This window comes from Zingiber officinale, chromosome 8A, assembly GCF_018446385.1.
Source record: "Zingiber officinale cultivar Zhangliang chromosome 8A, Zo_v1.1, whole genome shotgun sequence".
Taxonomy (NCBI): Eukaryota; Viridiplantae; Streptophyta; class Magnoliopsida; order Zingiberales; family Zingiberaceae; genus Zingiber; species Zingiber officinale.
In genome coordinates this window covers 69,617,285-69,640,131 of record NC_056000.1, presented here as the reverse complement: position 1 = coordinate 69,640,131, position 22,847 = coordinate 69,617,285, and the positions used below count along the sequence as shown (strand labels likewise).

Sequence of the window (22,847 nt, the reverse complement as noted above, 5' to 3'; positions counted from 1 at the left end):
TAAAGTGCCACATTACCTAACTAACAATCACGTTGCAACGGAAGATTATTTTCAAAATGCTCTAAATATTAAATTCATTTTAAAATTTCACCTAACGCTTTATTAAATTAAAAAATTACAAAAAAACGCTCGGATTAATTTGTTTTGATATTAGTAGCAATTCAAGGGTCATGATGAAAATGTCAGTAAAAGTTAAGGGCGATTTTAAAAGTTACCGTTAACGGGGGCAATGAAACTACTACTGCACTACACATGGTCAATAGATAAGCAAAGGCGGAGGGGGGGAGAGCTGTTTCCATTTGATCGATCCAAAGACGTTGCCTTTCTCCTTCGTCCTTTTCCGCCGCCCATTCCCCACCACGGAGCGGAGTGAGGCTGCAGTGGCAGATCTTGTGTAGGACGCTGAGGGGGCGGCGCTCTCTTCGTCTCGAAAAGGTAGGTTTTTTTTCTTCTTCTTCTTTCAGCAGTGGGTTTTGTGATACCAGGAGAAAAAAAAACCTGTCTTTGATGCTTGATCCTTTCCCCTTTGCAGTTCCATTTTGAAGTTCTGATTTTGTTTTTGCTGATCCGTTTGTTTTAAACGTTGTTTCCGGATATCTGGTTCTTCTAAGTCTGCTTCACACCCGTCGATTTTGTGTCGAAGGTCGAATTTGGCTAAAGGAATCCTTAGATCGTGTGCCTTCTGTGCTACGGAGAACAGGTACGAAAGTGGGAAACTTATTTTCGGGGTTCGCCTTCGTCATTGACGGCGTTGTCACGAAATTTTACAACCTAGGGTGTGTCCTTGGATCTGATTTTGTTTACTGTTTTTTTCCCAGGGGAATTGCGAAGCTTGATGCGGGAAAGAGTTTTCTTTATCAGTTGATTCTTAGAAAAGGAAGGATTTTAAGTGCAGTGCATCTTTTGGATGCCAAAATATATAGATATATATATCCCATTCGTTGGGCTGTTGGTTCAAGCAGTAGACAAATAGGGGCTTACTTCAATTTCTATTTATCCTGATTTTTGTCCTTTGCATGTGTGCGGCAAAGCATGATTAAGCAAATTTTCCGCCGGATCCCTCGCAAGCAGTCCAAGTCAGGTGATAAACGAGATTTGGCTGCAGGCGCTAGCCCATCATCAGCAACTTCGACTAGTTCACGAGATGGGGATTTGTCAAACAACAGGGTCACAATTCTCCCTCCTGGTCAGGATTCTGAGCTAGTTCATCTAACTCAGCAGAACCATGCTGGAATGCGAAATGGTGGTTTGTCTATCATGCCCTATGAAGCACTGCCGAGCTTCAAAGATGTATCGAGCTCCGAGAGGCAGAGGTTATTCATCAGAAAGGTGAATTTGTGTTGTGTGGTATTCGACTTCACAGACTCCACAAAGAGCTTGAAAGAGAAGGAAATAAAAAGACAGACTCTTCAAGATCTAGTTGATTATGTGACCTCAGCCAGTGGCAAGTTTCCAGAGAATGTTATGCAAGAGATCATCAAGATGGTGTCCTTAAACTTGTTTAGGACCCTCAGTTCCCCACCTCATGAGTACAAGGTTCTACAAGGCTTTGATTTGGAGGATGATGAACCTGTAATGGACCCTGCATGGCCGCACCTCCATCTTGTTTATGACTTCTTTTTGAAGTTCCTTCAATCACCTGAGACAGATGCCAAGCTGGCAAAAAGATATATTGATCATTCCTTTGTTCTTAAGCTGATCGACCTAGTTGACTCTGAGGACGTCAGAGAGAGGGAGTATTTAAAGACAATTCTACACCGTATCTATGGAAAATTTATGGTGTATCGACCATTTATAAGAAAAGCTATTAATAATATATTCTATCAATTTATCTTCGAGACTGAAAAACATAATGGGATTGCAGAGCTGCTAGAGGTATTGGGAAGTATTATCAATGGCTTTGCATTGCCTTTAAAGGAAGAGCATAAATTGTTCCTTGTTCGGGCTTTAATCCCACTCCATAAACCAAAATGTATGGGGATATACCATCAGCAATTGTCATACTGCATAACCCAATTTATAGAAAAAGATTGCAAGCTTGCAGATAGTGTCATAAGGGGCTTGTTGAAATTTTGGCCTATCACCAACAGTTCAAAGGAAGTTATGTTCTTGGGAGAGTTAGAAGAGGTCTTGGATGCAACTCAACTTCCAGAATTCCAGCGATGTATGGTCCCACTATTCCACCAGATAGCCCGCTGCTTGAATAGTCCTCATTTTCAGGTAAGAAACAGTTCATCCTTCCATTGATTGCTCAAGAATAGTAATCAAACTTATTCCTTTTTACCTTCTAGTGAGTTTGTGTTCTTTGTTTTCTATTTTACATTCTAATGCTGGCTTTCCTGTAAACCATAATTAGCATGAGTGAATTTTGATGCTAATGGAATGAGAAAATTCTCAGCTTATTACTTTGGCAGCACGTTCCCTCAAGTGACACGAGCGTCACCTCAAGCAGAACATGATGTTGCATAAGAAGTAAATCTCCTTTTTGAATATTAATCATTCAAATTCAACTGTTTGTGACTGCAAGCACCTTCTCAAATATCACTATATCAGGGGGTTTTACCTTGTAGGGTAAGACTCCCTAAGGCCATTATGTTACTCAAATGGAAAAATGAAAGTTGGATTGATTTGCGAAATAGAAGATAACATCCAGTTGGGATATTTAAGCGCTAAATGTTTGGCCTTAAGTAGATGATAATGCAGATTCCAACTTAGCTAAATTATTGTAAAGTGGATATTGAGTAAGGATTTCGGTTTGCAATTATATTATACCAGAGGCTTCTTCCATTTTTATTTGCAGGTAGCCGAGAGGGCATTGTTCCTATGGAACAACGATCACATCGAGAACCTGATCAAACAAAATGTCAAGGTACTATTACCCATAATCTTTCCAGCACTCGAAAGAAACGCCACAAGTCACTGGAACCCAGCTGTTCAGAGCTTGACGTTAAATGTTCGAAAGATCTTTGCTGATAACGATCCCGACCTATTCACTGAGTGCCTGAAGAGATTCGAGGAAGATGAACTCAAAAGCAAGGAGATCCAATCAAAACGCGAATCAACATGGAAACGTTTGGAGGAAATTGCTGCTACTAAAGCCGCGAGCAACGAGCCTGTGCTTATTCCGCGAATAGTACATCGTCCAATTTAAGCCTTAGTAGCTCAAGTTCCTTTTTGTATTATGAGGTCATCGGATCGACATTGGGTAACATGAGTCCATAGAAGGTTATAGTTAGATTAGTGCATGATGTAGGCTTACTTTCCGCATTGTTGGCTCTTTTGGGGAGGATTTAGAAAAGTTGTACAGGTTGAAAAATGTAAATACCAAGTTTATCAAGAATGTCATGCGATAGCAGTGTTGGAGTTCGTGGATTACTGGTATACGAAGACATGAATGCTTTCAGCTGTGTACTATTTTTTTGTTTTTGATGTGTTAATGCTCTGTTTGTTATGATTGCTCAATGTAATTTAAATTTTGCATGAACTTTGATGTGATTTCTAAGCTACTGATTCATTCCTTTTTCATTGATTTAGAAAATATGTATTTGTTTGAATATTTTTCCAAGAAAAACTTAAGAGGGGCGTTAATTATTTAATCTTCGATAATATGATACAAGAAAAATATTTTTCCATTTTTCTCCTCTTTGTTCCGAAGCTTGAAACCTAAGATTGATTTTACCTCCTCCGTGTTGGTTGAAACGGATTGGCCAGGGCGTTGAGAAGAGCATAGTCGTTTTTGTCACCTTGAAACCTAAGATAGAACCCGGAGTTCGAGTGGCAGCTTGCTCAGATCTTGTTCAATATCCACCTTCAACCGATCCCGGAAATATAGCCCTACAATAGATCCTGCACAACCAGCAGCTTCATATGTCGGGTGACGAGCAATGATCGGCGATAGTTTCAACCAGCGAGAGTCGTAACAAGTGCTAGTGAGTTGATCTGGATTCAGTCTCGATGGGAGACCAATCACAACTCCGCTCCAGTTTGGTACTCTTGATGGGCGATGATGAGCAACAACTACACTAAGGACTGTACAAGGAGCGGAGGCGAGGAGGATCGCAATTCGTGTGGAAGAGGCTGAGGCATTAGGCAAACCAGTCAAAGGTACCTCTGAACCAAAATGAATCAAAAACGCAAGTTGAATTGACTAACTCAATAACCAGAAGCTGATCTAGTTCAATTCAAGCAACGGAAAGTTTACGGTTGAACCAGATTTTTGTCCGATCCAATTGAATCTTCGAACCAAATTGTTTCACTACAAAATATTTCAGAACTCAGTCAATTTACTCAATATAGCTAGTACAAGGCGCAAAAAGAATCATATATAATTTTTATTGGACCGGTGACAAACATGAATAACAAATGTTGTTGAATGTTGAGCAAAAGAGCTTCGGCAAAGGCTGGGGTCTTTGCTTTAAACTGTACAAGTCGTTGAAGTACTACTACCTCCGGAATATTCTGCTAAACACACTGCGCCTTCGATCTTTCAAATCCCCAACTGAAATATGTAGGATTAGATTGTAATGTCAATACTATAAGGATACTATTTAAGGTTGATTCATTTGTAAAAAAGTCTCAAGTGGTTATGAAATTATGCTATTCTGCTCATATTTCGAAGGATAATATAGAACCACCGATGTCAACCTTAGATCGGGTTGCAAAGGATCAATAGTTGCATTATACCCAGACAGATGATACTAAAATTATCTAAATGTATGATCATGAATCTTAATCTTATGTTTTCATAAAGCTAGATCATCGTTTTAAGTGACACAATAGAACTTCACCATTTGGGATCTTGATCCCTAGTTCAATGGAAGGATAAGATTAATGCGTCACGGAACAAATATTGCTAGACGACGACAAGTTATAATAAGCTTTCCAAGAAAATAAATGAACAATATGAGCTTAAATTACCTTCAAGTCTTCCAGCTTTGAAGAGAGCTTCTTCAGCAATTGGCCTCCACTGCTCAGCACATGAGTAGAAGATTCCCATCCCGACACTAAGCCCTCTCAGCAATTGCATAGTTCGAAGAACCGAGAAAAGTTCCTCCGGAAAATTCTGTCATGGAAAAAGGACTCCTGTTAGGATGACCATTACAATAATCAACCAACTTCTTCAAGCTGTTAAGAGAAGGATTAATGATCCAATTCAGGTGTGGCATCATCATCCTAACACCCAAAGTCACTCATTTTCCTTCTATGCTTTGAATTGGAAATCAGAGCATACATAGAACGTCTTTTTTCTAGACTTATTGAGATTCTTGATGGTTGGAGTTTCCAATTATCTTAATAGGAATTCGATATTTGTATTATGCTTTCTCTCAATTTTTAAAGGAAATAATTCATGTAAAAGGAGTAAAACTTATGTAAAAAGAACCAAAGGTTGTTGTATCCGAGGTGGTTGTAATGAGGAAGACTATTAAGGTTGTTCCTTCAAATAGTCCCTGCCACCTAATCTTTATTATTTAATCAACATTTTAGACTTAGATTCTTGATTTGTATATTTAAATATATATCTTTATTTATCTACAATTAGGTCTCTACTCTATAACACTTACTTCATGATAGTTCAAAACCTATTAATAAAATTTTAATTTGTTAAAATCAAAGTTTTAAAACGCAACTTAGATGACCGCATAGATAGCTGCCTAGGAGATTTCACTAAGGGGCCACCCTGCTTAGTGACTAGGCAACCGTTAATAGGTGAGTCGTTTATATAGCAATCCAGGGGATCCCCAAGGCAGCTTATGCAGCCCTGACAAGTCCAAACTAATCTAAAGATTTTTTTTTTTTTTAATAAATTGTTAGTTCATTTGATATCAGTTATCTTATTTATATTTTACTATTTCAACGTTTTCATGTAATTTGAATTTATGATTATGAATAATTGAATTTTATATTTTATTGTAATTTTTGGTTTCTTTGTTGTAACATAAAATATAAAATGTTACATTGTTTTTCAATCCAACCACCAGTTTAGTCCAATTTTAATTCCTATGATAATAGGACCTCAAAGACAGATCAATAAAATTGCTAACTGATCATTAGACATTCACTTGCCCTGACTATTACAGTTTGCTTGATGAAACATAATAGTTTAATCTCGATCACCTATCTGTGATATCTATGTGATGATATGCCTAATCTGCATCTACAATCTAAAGATAAATATAATAACGATATAAGTGACTTTTTACTGGAGCAGAATCCTCAAAGCTTCCTTCTAATGATCGTGATATGAATCCTCAAAACTTCCTTCTAAAGATCGTGACATGAATCCTCAAAACTTGTGTTTTATTTTTCTTAGGGCTAATAATTAGTATAGATTTGGATCACACATGAAGTATATTACTGGTCAAATCAACACATCCTTACAAGAGGACTGCAACTCGGAGATCTTGAAGGTAAAGTCCCCGCCCACTACAAGCATCCTATAGAAATTGTTAAACAAAACTTCCTCATTTTTTTCCATTCACAATATTATCTATCCTATTGTGAAATAAAAAAAAAATACCATAAACAAAATTGAGGATGGATCAACAGTTCAGAATTTTTATTAGCTTATCTTTAACTTCTTTAGTAACTAAGTGAATTGTCTTTAATCCTCTCATACATGATACACCAATACAATTGCCCATCTGAATATTAACACAATTCAGTGGTTAGCATATCTTTAAACATGAAGCCAGAAAGATTATGAAAATCACCATCTTAAGGATATTGTGTACCTGAACAGAGACTTTCTTCAACGAAGAGTCTTCAGCAAATGGTGACATAAGAGTGACACCAGGAGGAAGCTTAGTGTCAAACATTCTTTGTGCTAATTTCAAAAATTCATCATCCCTATCTGCATGATTGCTCAATGTATTGATGCCAAGCTCCCTAATTGATTCAATCAGTTGTTAGGACAAAAGCAGCACATCCAAAAGAATGAATCTAATTAACTATAATGGGTACTTGACTAGAGAGGTTCTAAACTATTGGCAGATTATCCTCTTGCTTTGGGGAGTTTTTTTATGAATCTCTGCAAGAGAGACCTAAACATTTGTTCCAGGCAAATATTTATGTTGGCATCATCCTTCAAAATGATACTAAAACATATCAAAGGGGGAAAATCTGTATACTTGTAACTTATTTTGGCCCTTAAAGGGTCATTATCAGCCAAAGCAAGCACAAGATTTGCGTATCCAAGCCTCAGGTCATCTGGAAGTTGCTTCACTTGTCCATAATCAAGCAATGCAACCTACAAGAGAACAAGAATAAATATAACTAGGAAAATCTATTAAAGTTTAAATTTGTAAGAAAGCTTCCTTTTTGCAACATATAATACACGTGGCAAACAAGGATAACTTCTAAAATCCAAATCAGAAGCACCCTTGCCTCTGTGCCCTTGCAAATAAGAATGTTTCCAGGATGAGGATCTGCATGAAAAAATCCATCCTTTAGGATCATTTGACCATATGCAAGTGTCAAACTTTCTAATATTTTCCTGCATTACAGCAAAAAAAAAACTGAAATTAGATTTCATCTTAGTTAAAAGCATCTCTTAGTTATATGAATTATTAGAAGGATGTTTGAGGAATTGAATCAATAAATTTGAAGAATCTTAAGCATACAGATGCTAAAACCATGCTGAAAGGAAACCAATCCAAAAGGAGAAAGGTTTCCTTTTCCCTGCAACAATGATTCAAAATAGATGTTTTCACTCAACCATATTGTCAATAGAATAGCATTTTCTCAAAATATAATAAAATAAAAACTGGAACAAATAGATATAGCTCAAACAAATGATAAAATGGAAAATATGTTAAAACTATTTGTTTCAAAAAGCTTCCCCATAAGCTGCTTATGCAGCTGTATAAGCTTATGCAATGAAGAATAGCATAACATCCGCTTATGGTTTTATGGATACTATGCAAGTAAAGTGAATCCCAAACTTAATAAGTTCAAATTTATATTAAATTAATATGGATGTGATAAAATTAGTTTTTCTAAATGGAAAAAAATAAGCATATTTTTATCTAGTGTCTACGTCCACAAATAAAATTTTCTATATATTTATTGTGTCAGCTGAAAGATATGCATTTTTACAAGTTATCTGTTTTGTACTATATGTATTGTAGATTCACATCCTCACATGCAAAAAATTTTAAGCAATAGATGTAAGATTTGTTTACATTGGTTACAGTTTAATATTTGATATTATATAATAGATGTAAACCCATAATTTTTTAACCAACATTCTAGTTTATTGTCAATATAAGTAATGTATGTTGAAAAGCATGGAGAGCATGTCGGTTCTACTTATGCAATTGCTTGACCAAGTACCGCCTGCATATGTTTTTTAAACATTAGTTAAGATAGTGTGGATAAGTTGAAAGAGAACAAATATCTAGTATCTACTATAGTTAGACAAATTGAAATGAATATCCAAGGTGTCAGAGGAAGGTGAAATAAAAGAGAACACAGTTTAACACAATTAAAATTAATTTAAAGATCTATTGCTGGTACTATAACCATATATAGAGTTCAAATGAAAGGATAATATCTATATAGCTGACAACAATAATTGAGACTAACACGCCTTGTTATGTTCTTCGTAATTTCCAAATATAAATGGTTAACTTTAAATGTTTAGCAAAATACAACTCAAAGTTCCAGTAAAGGTTAACTTTAAATGTTTAGCAAGATACAACTCAAAGTTCCAGAAAACTTTCTGGGCTCCAGCAAGCAAGTAAAACTCAGTAGCACACAGATTCTAGTTTAGTGAGTGTTTAAGTGTTAAGCTCAAATATTTATTGTTTTATGTTGTTAGTTGTATTTGCCCTAGTCCGAGGATATGACCAACATGGTTTTGAAGACCAGTCAATTATAATTCTAAGTTTGCATAAATGTGCAAAATCATTGTTCTGTCTTGAATTAATGTATATGTTCCATTTTGAGGAAGAGTATTAGTTAATAATCACAACTATTAGTATGTCTGAGTTTAGTCCACATGAGGTATTTGCTATTTAGTCGGGTTATATTAGTTCTCTTTTTTAATACAACAATATAACTTTATCAACTCAACCATAGTGACACATGCAATTATACATTATAGAAACGATACATAATTACATGGCATTTGATAGTTGTTAGAGGAATCCATTATTTAACACTATAACAGCACTTTTTTTGTGCTTCCCCTGCAAATTTGAACGTGCAAAGATGCAAGACGCTTGTATAGATGTCTATGCATATGCACGTAAAAATATAGTTGCTTGCATCTACAAACTTTAAATATATATCTCAGTGGTACATTGCAGTACGAAGACATAAAAAAAAATGATGCAAGAGCTTACTGCTTTCCAATAACTGCAATTTTGCTGCTGGGATCAATACCCAGTTTTGCTATTTGTTCACCAAGATTCATTATCGGAATGCCATCAATAAATTCCATTGCCAAGACCTTCCTAACCATTTGGAATCAACCAATAAGAATGTCATATATATATATATACACACACACATTAAATAATGGTCTGATATAAGCATATTGTGAACTATATAAATCCAAAACTACATAAATTGTACATACATGAAAAAGTCAAAAAACATGGTAGCAATTGTCTTCTGAATCTCTGATGCTATTAAAGTAAGAAGATAATAATATGACCGTATAAAATTTCATTTCTTAGGAATATAGATAGGTTTGCAAGTTTGACCCATCGCTAGAAAAATTCATGTACAAAAGTAACTATAAAAGTTGTTTTAGTTTAATTCCCATAACAGAAAAGAAACTTCTAATAGCAAATGAAGCCTAGTATTACTCTGTGATAAAGCATTGGTACAAATGTAATCAAGAAGGCTTTATGCTATTTGGATCTGTAGAGATTTACAAAAATCCTGGTAAAGAGGAAAAGGTACATAAATAAAAGAGAAAAGTTGTGAATGGAAAGTTCGCATATTGCTTGTCAGTGTCATTTTTTATTTTTATAATAAGCATCAAGAACACACAAAAAAAACTTTTCCTTTAACATGACATCATTACCAGGCATTACTAGTTGATGAAAGCCAAAGAAAATAAAATGTACACATTTCTAAACAAACACAATACAATATGAAAATACACAAGTCTGTGTAGTGGATTCCTCATTGAAAAAAAAGGCATAAACTTGGGCAGATATTGTATTATTAAAGTTCAAGTTTTGACACTCTCTTCAATTGAAATATGGCATCACATGTCCTCACGGAAGAAACAAGACACTGTCATGTGGCTGCTCAATAAAAGAATACTTAAACAATGTTCATTTCAATTTTTTTTAAAATAAAATGTTACTTTAATATTTTAAAAAATAAAATATTGGAAATTATATTTGAAAAAATATAATGGTGATTTGTTATATAGATAAAAATTATAAATTATTAAGGTATTTATTATTCAATTTAAGGTGAAAAAATGAATAAATAAATTAGAAATTTATATATCAATTTTGTTTCAGGGATTGAATGAGTAAAAATTTATGTAACTTATTTGAAGTGAAGAATTTAGGTAAACTTCCAGGCAGACCTCTTATGACAGCATGTGACAAAAAATTCTCTTCATTGAGCATGTCATGCAACATGCCCAATGAAGAGAAGCAACAACCTTGAAATACCTTCTATTGATTTGAATATTAATATATGTCACCTCTTCAAAAAACATGTCACATACTTATTATATTAACACTACCCCTTTATTAACACACACCCACATCCATTTTAACATTAATACTCATTATTTGTGAATCTCACTCTTCACTTAGTCATCTTTATTCTTTATATCCAAAATTTATTTTCTTATTTTTGGTTTTTTTAATAAAATCTGTTCATTAACAACGTTCAAAGAATTGAACATTGTTATTGTGTGGATGTTAATAACACCCATCCACATTGATTGTAACATCATTTGGGTGTTATAACACTCACACATTAACACCAATGCGGATGCCCTAAATGATGATTTTAGATGACCTTCTTATAAAATAATATCAAAGCTTCTCTACTATAAAAAAATAATTTTAAAATTTTATCTGAGAATAAAAAGAAAATGCAGTCCGGTGCACGAAGCTCCCGCCATGAGGGGTCACGGGGAATGATCCATTGTAAGCAGCCTTACCCTGCTTTTTGCAAGAGGCTGTTTTCAAGATTTGAACCCGTGACCTTTTGGTCACATGGCAAGAACTTTACCGTTGTGCCAAGTCTCCCCTCCTTAGCTGAGAATAAATAACTTAAAATATATATGGAAAAAAAAAGCCTCCTGTTGGGTGCATTATCTCGACGTGGATCCAACATCATCTCTTCCTGTTCTCTCAAAACCATATCATTGCATCTCTTCCCCTACAAATCTCCCTAAAGGATCCAAGAGTTGAAATTGTCACCACTAATCATAATCCCTCCACACTAGTTCATTTCTCTATTTTCCCAATTCCACGAGGGAAAAGCACCTAGGTGCAATCCCACTAATTTGACATAGAAAGAAAAATCTTTTTGTTCATAATAATAAGTATATTAAAGATTTTTTTTTTTTTGCATCTCTCTTGTGGGTTTTTTTAATCCGTTATTCACACTCCTGTGTAAGTACCCTACAAACATCAAAAATCAAGTTTAATACTCAATTTTTAACCAACAGTTAACCACCATATATATATATATATATATATATATAAGAGGGACGAGAACTTCATGGCAAAGGCCGCTCTGCATCATGTAAAGAAATTATAAGGAAAAAGGTAATGGATGATACAATTAACTAAAGGTCTATCACCAACTATACTAGGGGCTTCTTTAGTTTCTTCAATTAAATAAATTTTCTTCACATGATAACTAAAGACAAAAACAAAGCGATAATTTTGCTAGACATCCTATCAATTCTGCAGTAACATTGTCATAAATCCTGTGAATGCCAGCAACAATTTATTAATAGTGTATGCTTCTTTAAAGGAAACCCTTATTACTCCAATATTCTACTCGACCAAATCCACAATGGACAAGGTTCCTGATAATAAATGCATTACAATAAAGTTTTGTATCATAACTGGTGAAAGAAACTAATTGTTGCATATACAATCATATTTTCTCCACTCCAAAACTTTACCTGGTTACCATGCCAGGAATGATGCGTGGTACTAAAACAGGAGGCTTCTTATTGTTATTGCTGAAAAACTTCTTAAGTTTTTCCATAGCAGCAGCTTCTCTCAGGAAATCAAACTCATAAGCAATCTAGAGAAACAAGTGAAAGAAAAGAACAAAAAAAAACAGTAAATAATTGAATAAGATTATATTCAGACTACACCTTCTAAACCAAATTAAAAGGATAAGAAAACTGTACTGTATGAACACAGAGAAAGATAATGCTCCAACAAATTGAGAATCATTATAATATCTAAGGGTCACATGATGGCTACAAACCTAAACTAGATCTTAGAGAAATTTTGTTTGTGCTTGCACCATTTACATAAATCATCATCATCACTAGCAAGTCGTGTTTATGCCAACTATTTGTTGGAAATTGATTTTTATAACCAATAAAATCTAGTAGAAACATGGGCAACGTATTTCATGTCTATGGATCATTAGCCATTAACAGAGTTTACTGATAGATATCAGTTAACATGCTACAATTTAAATCTTAGTGACTGTAGAAGATTTTGAACTTGGTACTAAATATGCATTGGAGAATTATTGATAAAAAACAGTTTACAAGTCAAATGTATTAAGCCATATCAAGAGTTACAAAGCCATTCAACCCATCTGGTCAAAACCTAAAACCAAGCATGATCCAGAGAAACTCAATCAGATTAATTCTACTTGATGCTACACAATCTTCAGACAAATTCCAACTGTCACAACCAGCTCTACCTTGTTTAAGCCAATTCTGGCAATGCCAGTTTTATCAGTTCCAACAGAATGCATCAAAAGTTGTCATGTATTTTATAATGATGTTAAAAAAAGCTTATTACAGAATCATGCATTTAGCATGTAACTACAAGTTCTTTGTTAGAATAACTAGAACAGACAGAAAGTGAGACAAAATACATGTACCTGCTTCTCCACTTCTTTAGTGACTGAGAACAAATCAAAGTTTATATCCGTCTTTTGCAAAAACAAGACAAATGCTTGCAAGTTGCAGATATCAATCAACATCAACTGTTGAACTCCAGGATGTTGAACCTTGAAGATTTCTGTCAAATCAGTAACTAATGGTGGTCGAAAACAGAACATGTATAGCAATGTTTGTTGTCACCAACCTTCACAGCAACATCAGTCTTAACACCTCTCAGTTTTGCCCTGTGAACCTGTGATGATAAAGAAATATCAACAATCATTCAAAAGGAACACACTCAAATCAGAAGGAAAAGGTTTTTGTTTAACCTCAGCATACAATACAATATAATCAGGAAATAGATACCAATAATCAAGATAAACCTTTCTGCATTGAATAAGAACTTCAAAAACACAAGTCCATTAAATAATAAACAATTCTACATGTACGAATGCTAAGAAACAAATGCAAAATTCTAAAATCAAATAACTTTCTCTCTACATTCAGATTCAACAGTTTATTATGTCTGTGCCATAAATTATTTTGTTTGTAGTTTATGATCTTGAAGGCACACTGTACATGAAGCATGGGTCGACATATACCTGGTTGCTCTCCTCAATAACTAAAACTTAAATTTTTCCTATTTCATCATTTGTCTCAGTTTGGTGTTGGAGTGAGTAAAGGCATAAAACCCTAACCCTTCACAAACCCACATCCATGTTTGTCAACTACTCTCTTATCCATTGCACCATAATATGGGCTATAAACACTTAGTACCAAGACATCATGGACCTATAATAGACTCATTAATTCCTCCAGATTGTCTTCTTATGCTTGATGTTCTAATTTTCTTGGTGATTCCTGCTTGATGTTCTTTGTAAATGGCCCTTTCTCCACAATATCAGCATCCATCACCTTGACCCTTCAATCAGTCTCTCTTATTGGAATTTGATGTTTCCTTCTTGCTCTCTGATAGATATTTTGGTATTCAGGGACAAACCATATTATATAGTTGATTCACTTCAAATCAGATCAATTCCCTTCTACGTTTATCCTGGTTGAGGAAAAAAACACAAACTACAACAATTACTTATTATGGTCATGGTAGCACTCCAATTATTTTGGCAAGGTTGATAACAAGATCAGCACCTATATTGGATTATTTAAATACCCAGTAAGAATGCAAAACGGAAGAATGCAATTAATGATTTAATTATTATCATCAATTATTATGGTCATCTGTATGGTAGCATTCCAATCAATCAAAACCAGAAGAATGCAAACTTTTGTCCGAGGCTTCAAATTAATATTGTTAGCATGTATTAAATGCCCAGTAACGAGTTAGAAGATGCTTCCAGGCCATAAGACAAATAAATACACTTGAGTTCATAATTAAAGGAAGCTTCTATACTACTACAACAACAAAAACCAAGTCTTATCCTACTAGGTGGAGTCGGCTATATGAATCTTTTTACGCTATTGAGCTCTATCTCCTACTATATCATCATCTATACTTAAATAAATTTTATCTTATTTTATTGTTGCTAACCAAATCTTTTTTGGGCTTCCTCTTCCTCATTTGATATGTGTATTTGTCATAGTTTCACATCGTCTAACTGGAACATTTATTGGTCATAGAAGTACATGTCCATACCATCTTAAACGTGTCTCTTGGATTTTTTTCTCAATAGATGCAACTCCAACTTTCTCTCTAATGCTCTCATTTCTTATTTTGTCTATTCTCGTATGTCCACACATCCACCTTAACATCCTCATCTCTGCAACTCTCATCTTCTACTCATGTGCTAGCTCCTTTCCTTTAAGTTTTAGAGGTACTTTACGGTCACATAAAACACTCAACGCTCTCCTCCATTTCAACCATTCTACTTGTATTCTATGCAAGACATCTCTTTCAATCTCTCTATCGTTTTGCAAAAATGATCCTAAATATTTAAAGCTCTCGATTCCGGACAATTCGTCATCTCCTATCTTAACAATTGTCTCATTACATCTAATATTGCTAAACTTAAATTTAATATATTATGTCTTTATTTTAGTAAGCCTAAAACCTTTCCTTTCTAGTATTTCCCAACATATTCTACTTTAGTATTTATTCTTTCACGTGTTTCATCTATCAAAACAATATCATCTGCAAACAACATGCACCATGGTATTGTATTTTGAATGTACACAGTGAGTTCATCCATAATTAGTGTAAAAAGATAGGGATCTTTGATGTAACCTTATCTTTATTGGAAATACTTCGGTTACTTCGCATGAAGTCTTTACTTTGGTTGATACATCCTCATACATATCCTTAATTAATTTAATACATGTTACGCTAACACCTCTCTTTTCTAGAATTCTCCATATAAACTCTATCATAAGTTTTTTCTAAGTCAATGAATATTATGTGTAGATCTTGTTTTTGCTCTCGATATTTTTCAATTAATTATCTAAGATGTATAGCTTCTATTGTCGACTTTCCAGGCATGAACCCAAATTAATTTTCGGTCACCGTGATCTCCTTCCTTAATCTTTTTTCTATTACTTTTTTCCCAAAGTTTCATAGTATGACTCATTAACTTAATACCCCTATAGTTTGCATAATTTTTTACGTCTCCGAACAAGGGAACTATAATACTTATCCTCTATTAATCATGCATTTTTTCATTTTCAATATCATGGTAAATAATTTTGTAAGTCATTTAATACTTTGTTTCTCTAGGCACTTCCATATCTCTATCGGAATATCATCTGGTCCAACGGCTTTTCAATTGTGCGTCTCATTTAAAGTTTATTCTACTTCTGAAGTTTGAATTCTATAATAAAAATTTAAATTTCTATGGTCATTTAACCTACTTAAATTATCTAAATTAAGTTGGTCACCTAAACCTTCATTAAAAAGTTAATGAAGATATCTCTTCCACCGCTCTTTTATTTCTCCATCGTTTACAAGTACCCTATTACATTCATCTTTAATACATTTTATTTGGATAAGATTTCTTATCTTCCTTTCTCTCACTTTAGTTATTATATAAATGTCTCTTACCCCTTCTTTTGTATCCAATTTTTGATATAATTGTTCAAAATTTTCATTCTTTGCTTCATTCACTACTTTCTTGGCTATTGTATATTTTTTTTAAGTTTTCCTCATTTTTATAAATATATAATTCCTTATAAGCTATTCATTTTTCCTTCAGTTTCTCTTGTACTTTCCCATTCCACTACCAAAATTCCTTAGTAGTGCATGTCCCTTTAACTCACCGAGTACACTCTTAGCTACTATTTTCAACTTTAATACCATCTTATCCCATGTCGTATTAGAGTAGCTGTGTATTTCACCTAATGCTTGTACTCCTACCTTCTCCTTAAATATATTTTGCTTCCTATTCTATAACTTGCACCACTTAATTCAGAAGTCGTATATATTTTCTTTCTATTGTTATTATATTTAAGGCGTATATCCAACACTACTAACTTATGTTGGGTAGTTAAATTTTCTCTAGATGACTTTGCAATCTTTATAAATCTTTCTATCCTTCTTCCTAACTATCAGATAGTCTTTGCGATTTATTATTCTCACTTTTAAACGTGACTATGTGTTCTTATCTTTTCTTAAAAAACGTATTAGCTAATATAAGGTTATATGCTATCACAAAATCTAATATAGTTTTCTCTTCCTTATTTCTCGTTCCAAACTCATAACTCCCATGTACTCTCTCATATTCCTCATTTTTCACTCCGACATGCTCATTTAGATCACCTCCTATTAAAATCATTTCATTTGGCAAAATGTTTTGTAATATTTCATCTAAGTTGCCCCAAAATCTTGATTTGGTAATTTCATCAAATCCTACTTACGGTGCATATACGCTAATTATGTTTCTAGTTTCTTTCATCACTATTATCTTAAGGGCTATAATTTTATCCCCCTTTCTAACTATTCTTACAACTTCAGCCTTTAACGAACTATCTACAACAATACACACTCCATTTTTTGCTTTACTTTTTCTAGTATACCATAATTAAAACCCGAGTTCTCCATCATATTTGTCTTCTCACCTACTTATTTGTCTCTTGTATACACAAAATATTAATGCTTCTCTTAACTATTGTATCTACTACCTACATTGATTTACCAATGCGGGTTCCTATGTTCTATGTTCTAAATATTATATTATTAGTTTTCCTATCATATTTGTTCTTATCCAACCGATGATGTGAGAACTCTTGTTTATTAAACACTACACCCAATTTCTCATGGAAATGTAGCAGTCCTCGTTGATACATCACAATCGGACCCTGCAACGCAAATTCTTGCATATTTAGCATTACACCGAGTTCAGGAGATGTTACAGTCGAACCCTGCAACGCGTTCCTTCAAGGAAATAACCTAGCATTAACACAATAGTTTAATAGATCCATTCATTGAATATTTGTCATAGTTTTAACGTTGGCTGACAATTTAACGCAATTCTCCTTTATTCGGGCTTGGTACTGGCCATGGCTGGTGATCATGGGCGGACTTAAAGGAAGCTTCTGATAAAGTAAAATAATAATAAAAATGATTCAGTATTCTATTATAAAATAATGCTACAGAACTCATTGAAATCTTATGTCTTTAGCAATTTTCAAACATCCATAGAAAGTAAAGATAATATGATTGCAGATATAGTTTGAATTCTTTTTTCTTTCATCTGTTATTTGATCCTCCTACAATGATACCTAATTAGGAACTATGAAAGGAAACAAAGTTCCCGTTCCCCTGGTCTTGTTTCTGAAATTTATCTTCGAGATCAGAAAAAAAAAATGCTATTTAATTTGTTGCTTTATCATCAGCTTGATAATCGAACACATTTCTAAAAGCTACATACTAAGAAGAGAATCAATAATACAAACCTTTTCAAACTCTGTTCTCTTTTTTTAAGATAAAGTAATGTAGTTTCTGTCTTCTTTAAATGTATCCAATATGTTGAATTTATTTAATTCAAACCTGTGCAATTGAAGCAGATCCAATAGGTTCGACTTCAAACTGCTCGAAGATTTCACTGAAATTTTGTCCCAATTCCTCCTCTATTATTTGTTGTACAGCTGAAATTGGAGTAGCAGGAGCCTTATCACATAATGTGACAAGTCTTCTTACCCATGCTGCTGGAGCTAAATCAGGCTTTCCCAGAACTTGTGCAGCCTGATTATATATAAAAAAAAATTACATTTCCCCCAAAAGCAATATTTTCTTCCCATCCAGAATTTGCTCTTTTTAACGGAGATCAAATAACATACAATGCTGAATGAGATGGGAAGAAAATATTTGGGATAGTTTGGACAGAAAATCTATGATGCGTATGTATCTAATTGACTATCAATGTCGAGATCACATATTGACATCTTCAGAAAATATACAGAAGAAATTACTTGGATACTCTCAAATCTGAGCATATAATTCATTTTTTAATAATGCAAAAAAGGTCATTCTTTCTGGTTTGGGATGCTTACGGGATGTTTCCTAAAAAAATTATTACTCAATAATTCAATAATGATAAGAGTTAGACAACTCCTATTTTTAGTATGAAATAATCAATAAGGAAATCATTAAAATGACTATATTTCATCTATCCAAAATAAATGCTATTTTAATATATTGTCCTATGATAAGGTTAATTAAAAAGTACCTAGCGCAAGACTATCAATATCTTGTTCAAATCTTATCTCAAATAGAAACACATATTATTTTTATTTTTATTTTCCCTATTAAATTATTTACTAATCTTTTTATCCATTTATCATATCTGTATTTTGTTGTATAAGTAGCCATCTATAAGCTTACTGAGAGCTTCCTTAGGGAAGGTTTTTCATGGATGGTCTAACTGAAGGGAAGACAATTCAGGGATTCTTATGGGATTCTTGGCAGCGCAAAGTACATGATACTTAAATTGAAGGCAATGAGCACTCTTGCAAGAAATTAAGATAGGCAAAGACAGATGAAATTTAGGAGAACTTTATGTCAATTATCATTTATCAATGCATATTTTTTTGTGTTCCAAGCTATTCACTGTATTATCAAATGCTTCTGCTTCTATATGATATCTTTGAAAAGGGGCATCAATCCATGAAAACAAATGCTCCAATTGGTTATCAGGAAACCAATTGTATACCTTGAGAAAGAGCCCGCCAAGCTCAGAGCAGAGAGAATACATCTTCTCTGCTGCGAGCTCATGTTGCCTCTCCCACATCTCCTCCTGTTTCGCGGAATTGCTGATGAGTCCCGTCCGAAACTGACACACCTGGTTAGAAGAAGCAAAGATCACATTAATAGGAGCTTTGCTGAAAGAAAGAAGTGGGAAGAAAGAACCTAGCCAAAAGAAACAAAGACCCCATAAAGATTGGAGATTTGTAAACAAAAAGGAGGCGGGAGAACAGGGTGTAAAGAATTGAAAAAAGTGAACGAAATATGGAAAAATTAAAATGGAAACTCTTCAATTCTGAATTGTATCACCTCAATCTTTTTATATAGAGTTTGGGTGAATGAAAATGTTGCAAGGATTGCAGTTCATGCAACTTCTGAGGATACAACATTTAATATACTGGATACAAATTTTACCATTCACAATGTGATGTTGTCTTTAATCAAATAATGATGAAAATTGGAGGTAAGTGACTTGTCTAATACCCCACCTCAAATTGGAGCATATATATATAAGTGATGCCTAAAATGGATTGTAAAAGCTAAAAAAAACTGATGTGATTCAAAAATCATTGTTAAACTTAGAAGTTTATTCTAAAGTTTAGAGTTTGAAAGTTTTATTTGCTTGTTTAATGTTTAAAACTTATATCAAGTTTCAAAGTTTGTTATAACTTTATAAGATAAGTTAGATAATTTTTTAGATGACCTAATCTTATTATGTTATTAACAGGGGTTAGAATCCCATGTAATGCATATTCTATTGTTTACAACATTATTTCTCTTTGTGAAATTTGTTATCTATGTGAGATTCCATTTCTCTTTGTGAAATTATTTTTTTGACATTTCTGTGCAACCCCAACAATCCCCCCCTCCCCTCCCTCAAACAACCCCTCGATCCACCCGACCTACTAGGACTTCCTGCCTGGTGTCTGGCAGTCCGAGCTCTGATACCAATTGTAAGATCGAAAAGAAGCTCTGATACCAATTGTAAGATCGAAAAGAATTTAGATATCTCCATAATAGTATGATATTGTCCACTTTAGACTTAAGCCCTCATGGTTTTGCTCTTGAGCACTACCCAAAAGGTCTCATGTCAATGAAGATATCTTTTTTCTTATAAACCCATGATATTTCCCATGTATTTTCAATGTGGGACTATGTTTGTAACCTTGCAACTCCAACAATTCCTTCCATGTTGCATAGGTTTCTCCACCTAACCACTAACAAATCCTAACTTATTCTTGGACAGTAGAGAATATCTCTTGCTTGGGTAGGCTAATTCTGCCTGCTGAGGCAACATAAACCAAAATAATTTTGAGATCCTTCTAAGGACTATGGACCCAATAGGTATGAAAGAATGAGGAGTGTGTTTCTCTAAATGATAGATTAGCTTCTTCTCTACCACAACTTGATAGATTATCTTCTTCTCTATCACAACTTACTGACTTTGACGACAAATCTTCTATTACAATCTTGAGTTAAGGAAGGATTTTCAAAGGCTTAGTATAGCAGCAGCTCAACTCGATTAGGTATTTCTTCCTACTGATGAAGTTGCAAAAATGGAGAGTTCAATAGATCAAGCAGACCAATGCTCTCTTAAGATTTTATAGCCTTGGCTGTAGTGCCGAACTTTTAACCAAATGGTGCCATGGCTCTGGTACCATCTAAAAGATTGACAGCATACATCACCTCCAAATCTTTGGATGAACGTGAATATTATAAGAGTTGATATCATGGTCAGTATACTAGATACAAATTCTACCCTTCCTGACTTTGACCGAACGATGACGTAGATTGCAAGAAGGCGACCTGTACGATGGCTTGCGCCATAGAGAGGGGAAAGTAGAGACCTTGTAGCCGGCGTAGACATCGATGGCACGAGCCCAGAACTGGATGGAGCGGCTCCAAGGGACGAGTTGGGCGGCGACCTTCTCCCGGAAGTCGTGGAGGCCAAGCAGGGGCACAGGCATCTCAAATGCCAGTCCAGGGGGGCTACAGAGCGCCGGCGCGATTTTGGCTGAGGAACGTAAAGGAGCAGCGGCGGTGCCGATGGCGGTGGGCGTCGGGGATTGGGTGGTTACGTCTGATTCCAAGGGATCAGATTTTGGAAGGGAAGAAGAAGAAATTGTGGCTTCGGCAGCGGCGACGAAACCCCAGTAGGCCCGTTCGCGTCACCAATCTGTCAGTGGCTTATGCATAAATTTCTAGAATATTTTTTTTCAAAAAAAATAAATGTGATAAGTCTAAAAATATTTTATAATTAAAATTGAATTTTTTTTTCTAATATAGATATCTAGTTTTTTTTTCAAATCAACAAATTAACATTTGGCGGGTAATAAAAAGTAATACTCTTCGAATTATATTATAGAGCGACGTTATTAGATTTTAAATGATTAACTATTTAGATACCATAATTCTGAAATTAAAATAACCAATTTTTATTATAATAATGATGTGTAGCCTAGCAAACTTCTATAACTAGTACAATAACTACTTATTCTTTAAGCTCATGAATCAACTTTTAAAAAAATAATAATAATTTTAATATTGAATTTATAGATTTTACACTCTACTTATAAAAAATATAGACAAATATATTGAATTTATTTATTAAAATAAAATTATAAATTTTAATCAGAATATTATAATTTTTAAAAATATATAATTTAATTTTTAATAAATATTTAAATTTATAATTTATATTCATTAAACCCGTTTAAGCTTGATAAAAATTCGAATAAGCTCATAAGTCATGAATATATTCGTTAAATAAAACTCGAGCTAGACTCGATTATAAACGAGTCAAATTCAAACATCCAAGAATTCGACTGGACTCAGCTCAATTACACCCTTACTTATTCTCAGCTTATTATGGTCGCTCCAAGTAAACAGGTCACAAATAGCCGTTACAGCGAGTCACCGTCCCTTTCCGGCGGGCTCTGCCATCCTGAACTGGCACGAACCGGTATTCCCTTCCGCACCGTTGCCTTTTGCGACTATTTCCAAATTTAGCACCGCAGGTCGAGTTAACATCCGGTCCGGTTCGATTCCGTCGAACTCGACTCGGTCCGTTCCGGTTCGAACGTTAAAGGGATAGAAAGGGAAAGCGGGTCCCTCTCTTTGTTCCTTTCGTAGCGGTCAGGCTGGCAGCCGCAGTGTTTCACCGTTAAATTCTAAAATTTCAGTTACTTTTGGGCAAATTTTCATTTCAATACCTGTATTTTCTTTATTTGTTAAAATATCTAAATTTTTTAAATTACCAGAGTAACTTATAATTCATAGTTTAAAAGCTGCCTCACATTACAAAAATAAGGACATCTCATTTCTATTTTTTCCCCCCTCCAATTCTCCCTCGTCTTTACTTGCTCTATCTGATAATGATATAGCAGTTTTAGCAAAAACTTCAATGTCACATAGCAATTTTACTTAAACCATTATATAAATCTATATCAATTCATTATAAAATATTTTTATTTTTCATATGACGGTCAATAAATACTACATAATATAAAATTAGATAAATATAAATACATAAGCATTAAACACATGATGAAATTTGAATTGAATCCTAATCATTATATTTAGATGTCATAT

The 22,847-nt window shown here is 34.1% G+C and overlaps 2 protein-coding genes across 3 annotated transcripts; one reads left to right on the top strand and one right to left on the bottom strand.

Moving 5' to 3' along the window:
- The first annotated feature begins 246 nt into the window (after positions 1 to 246).
- LOC122009427 (serine/threonine protein phosphatase 2A 57 kDa regulatory subunit B' theta isoform-like) lies at positions 247 to 3,454 on the top strand. Of its 2 annotated transcripts, none has more exons than XM_042565583.1 (4): positions 247 to 435; positions 612 to 700; positions 819 to 2,220; positions 2,801 to 3,454. In XM_042565583.1, exons 3-4 carry the CDS (start codon positions 1,033 to 1,035, stop codon positions 3,149 to 3,151), a joined length of 1,539 nt encoding a protein of 512 aa, XP_042421517.1. In that variant the 5' UTR covers positions 247 to 435; positions 612 to 700; positions 819 to 1,032; the 3' UTR covers positions 3,152 to 3,454. The 2 variants fall into 2 exon arrangements, with proteins under 2 accessions (XP_042421517.1, XP_042421516.1); XM_042565582.1 differs by having other exon boundaries at positions 533 to 700.
- A 742-nt stretch (positions 3,455 to 4,196) lies between these two features.
- Positions 4,197 to 21,426, bottom strand: LOC122009428 (uncharacterized protein slr0889-like). The gene is made up of 12 exons (XM_042565584.1): positions 21,104 to 21,426; positions 19,225 to 19,353; positions 18,063 to 18,257; positions 13,272 to 13,319; positions 13,066 to 13,194; positions 12,119 to 12,243; positions 9,345 to 9,455; positions 7,384 to 7,492; positions 7,128 to 7,246; positions 6,732 to 6,885; positions 4,918 to 5,062; positions 4,197 to 4,498 (listed from the first exon to the last, which is right to left on the bottom strand). Exons 1-12 carry the CDS (start codon positions 21,221 to 21,223, stop codon positions 4,443 to 4,445), a joined length of 1,440 nt encoding a protein of 479 aa, XP_042421518.1. The 5' UTR covers positions 21,224 to 21,426; the 3' UTR covers positions 4,197 to 4,442.
- Between the last annotated feature and the right edge of the window lie 1,421 nt (positions 21,427 to 22,847).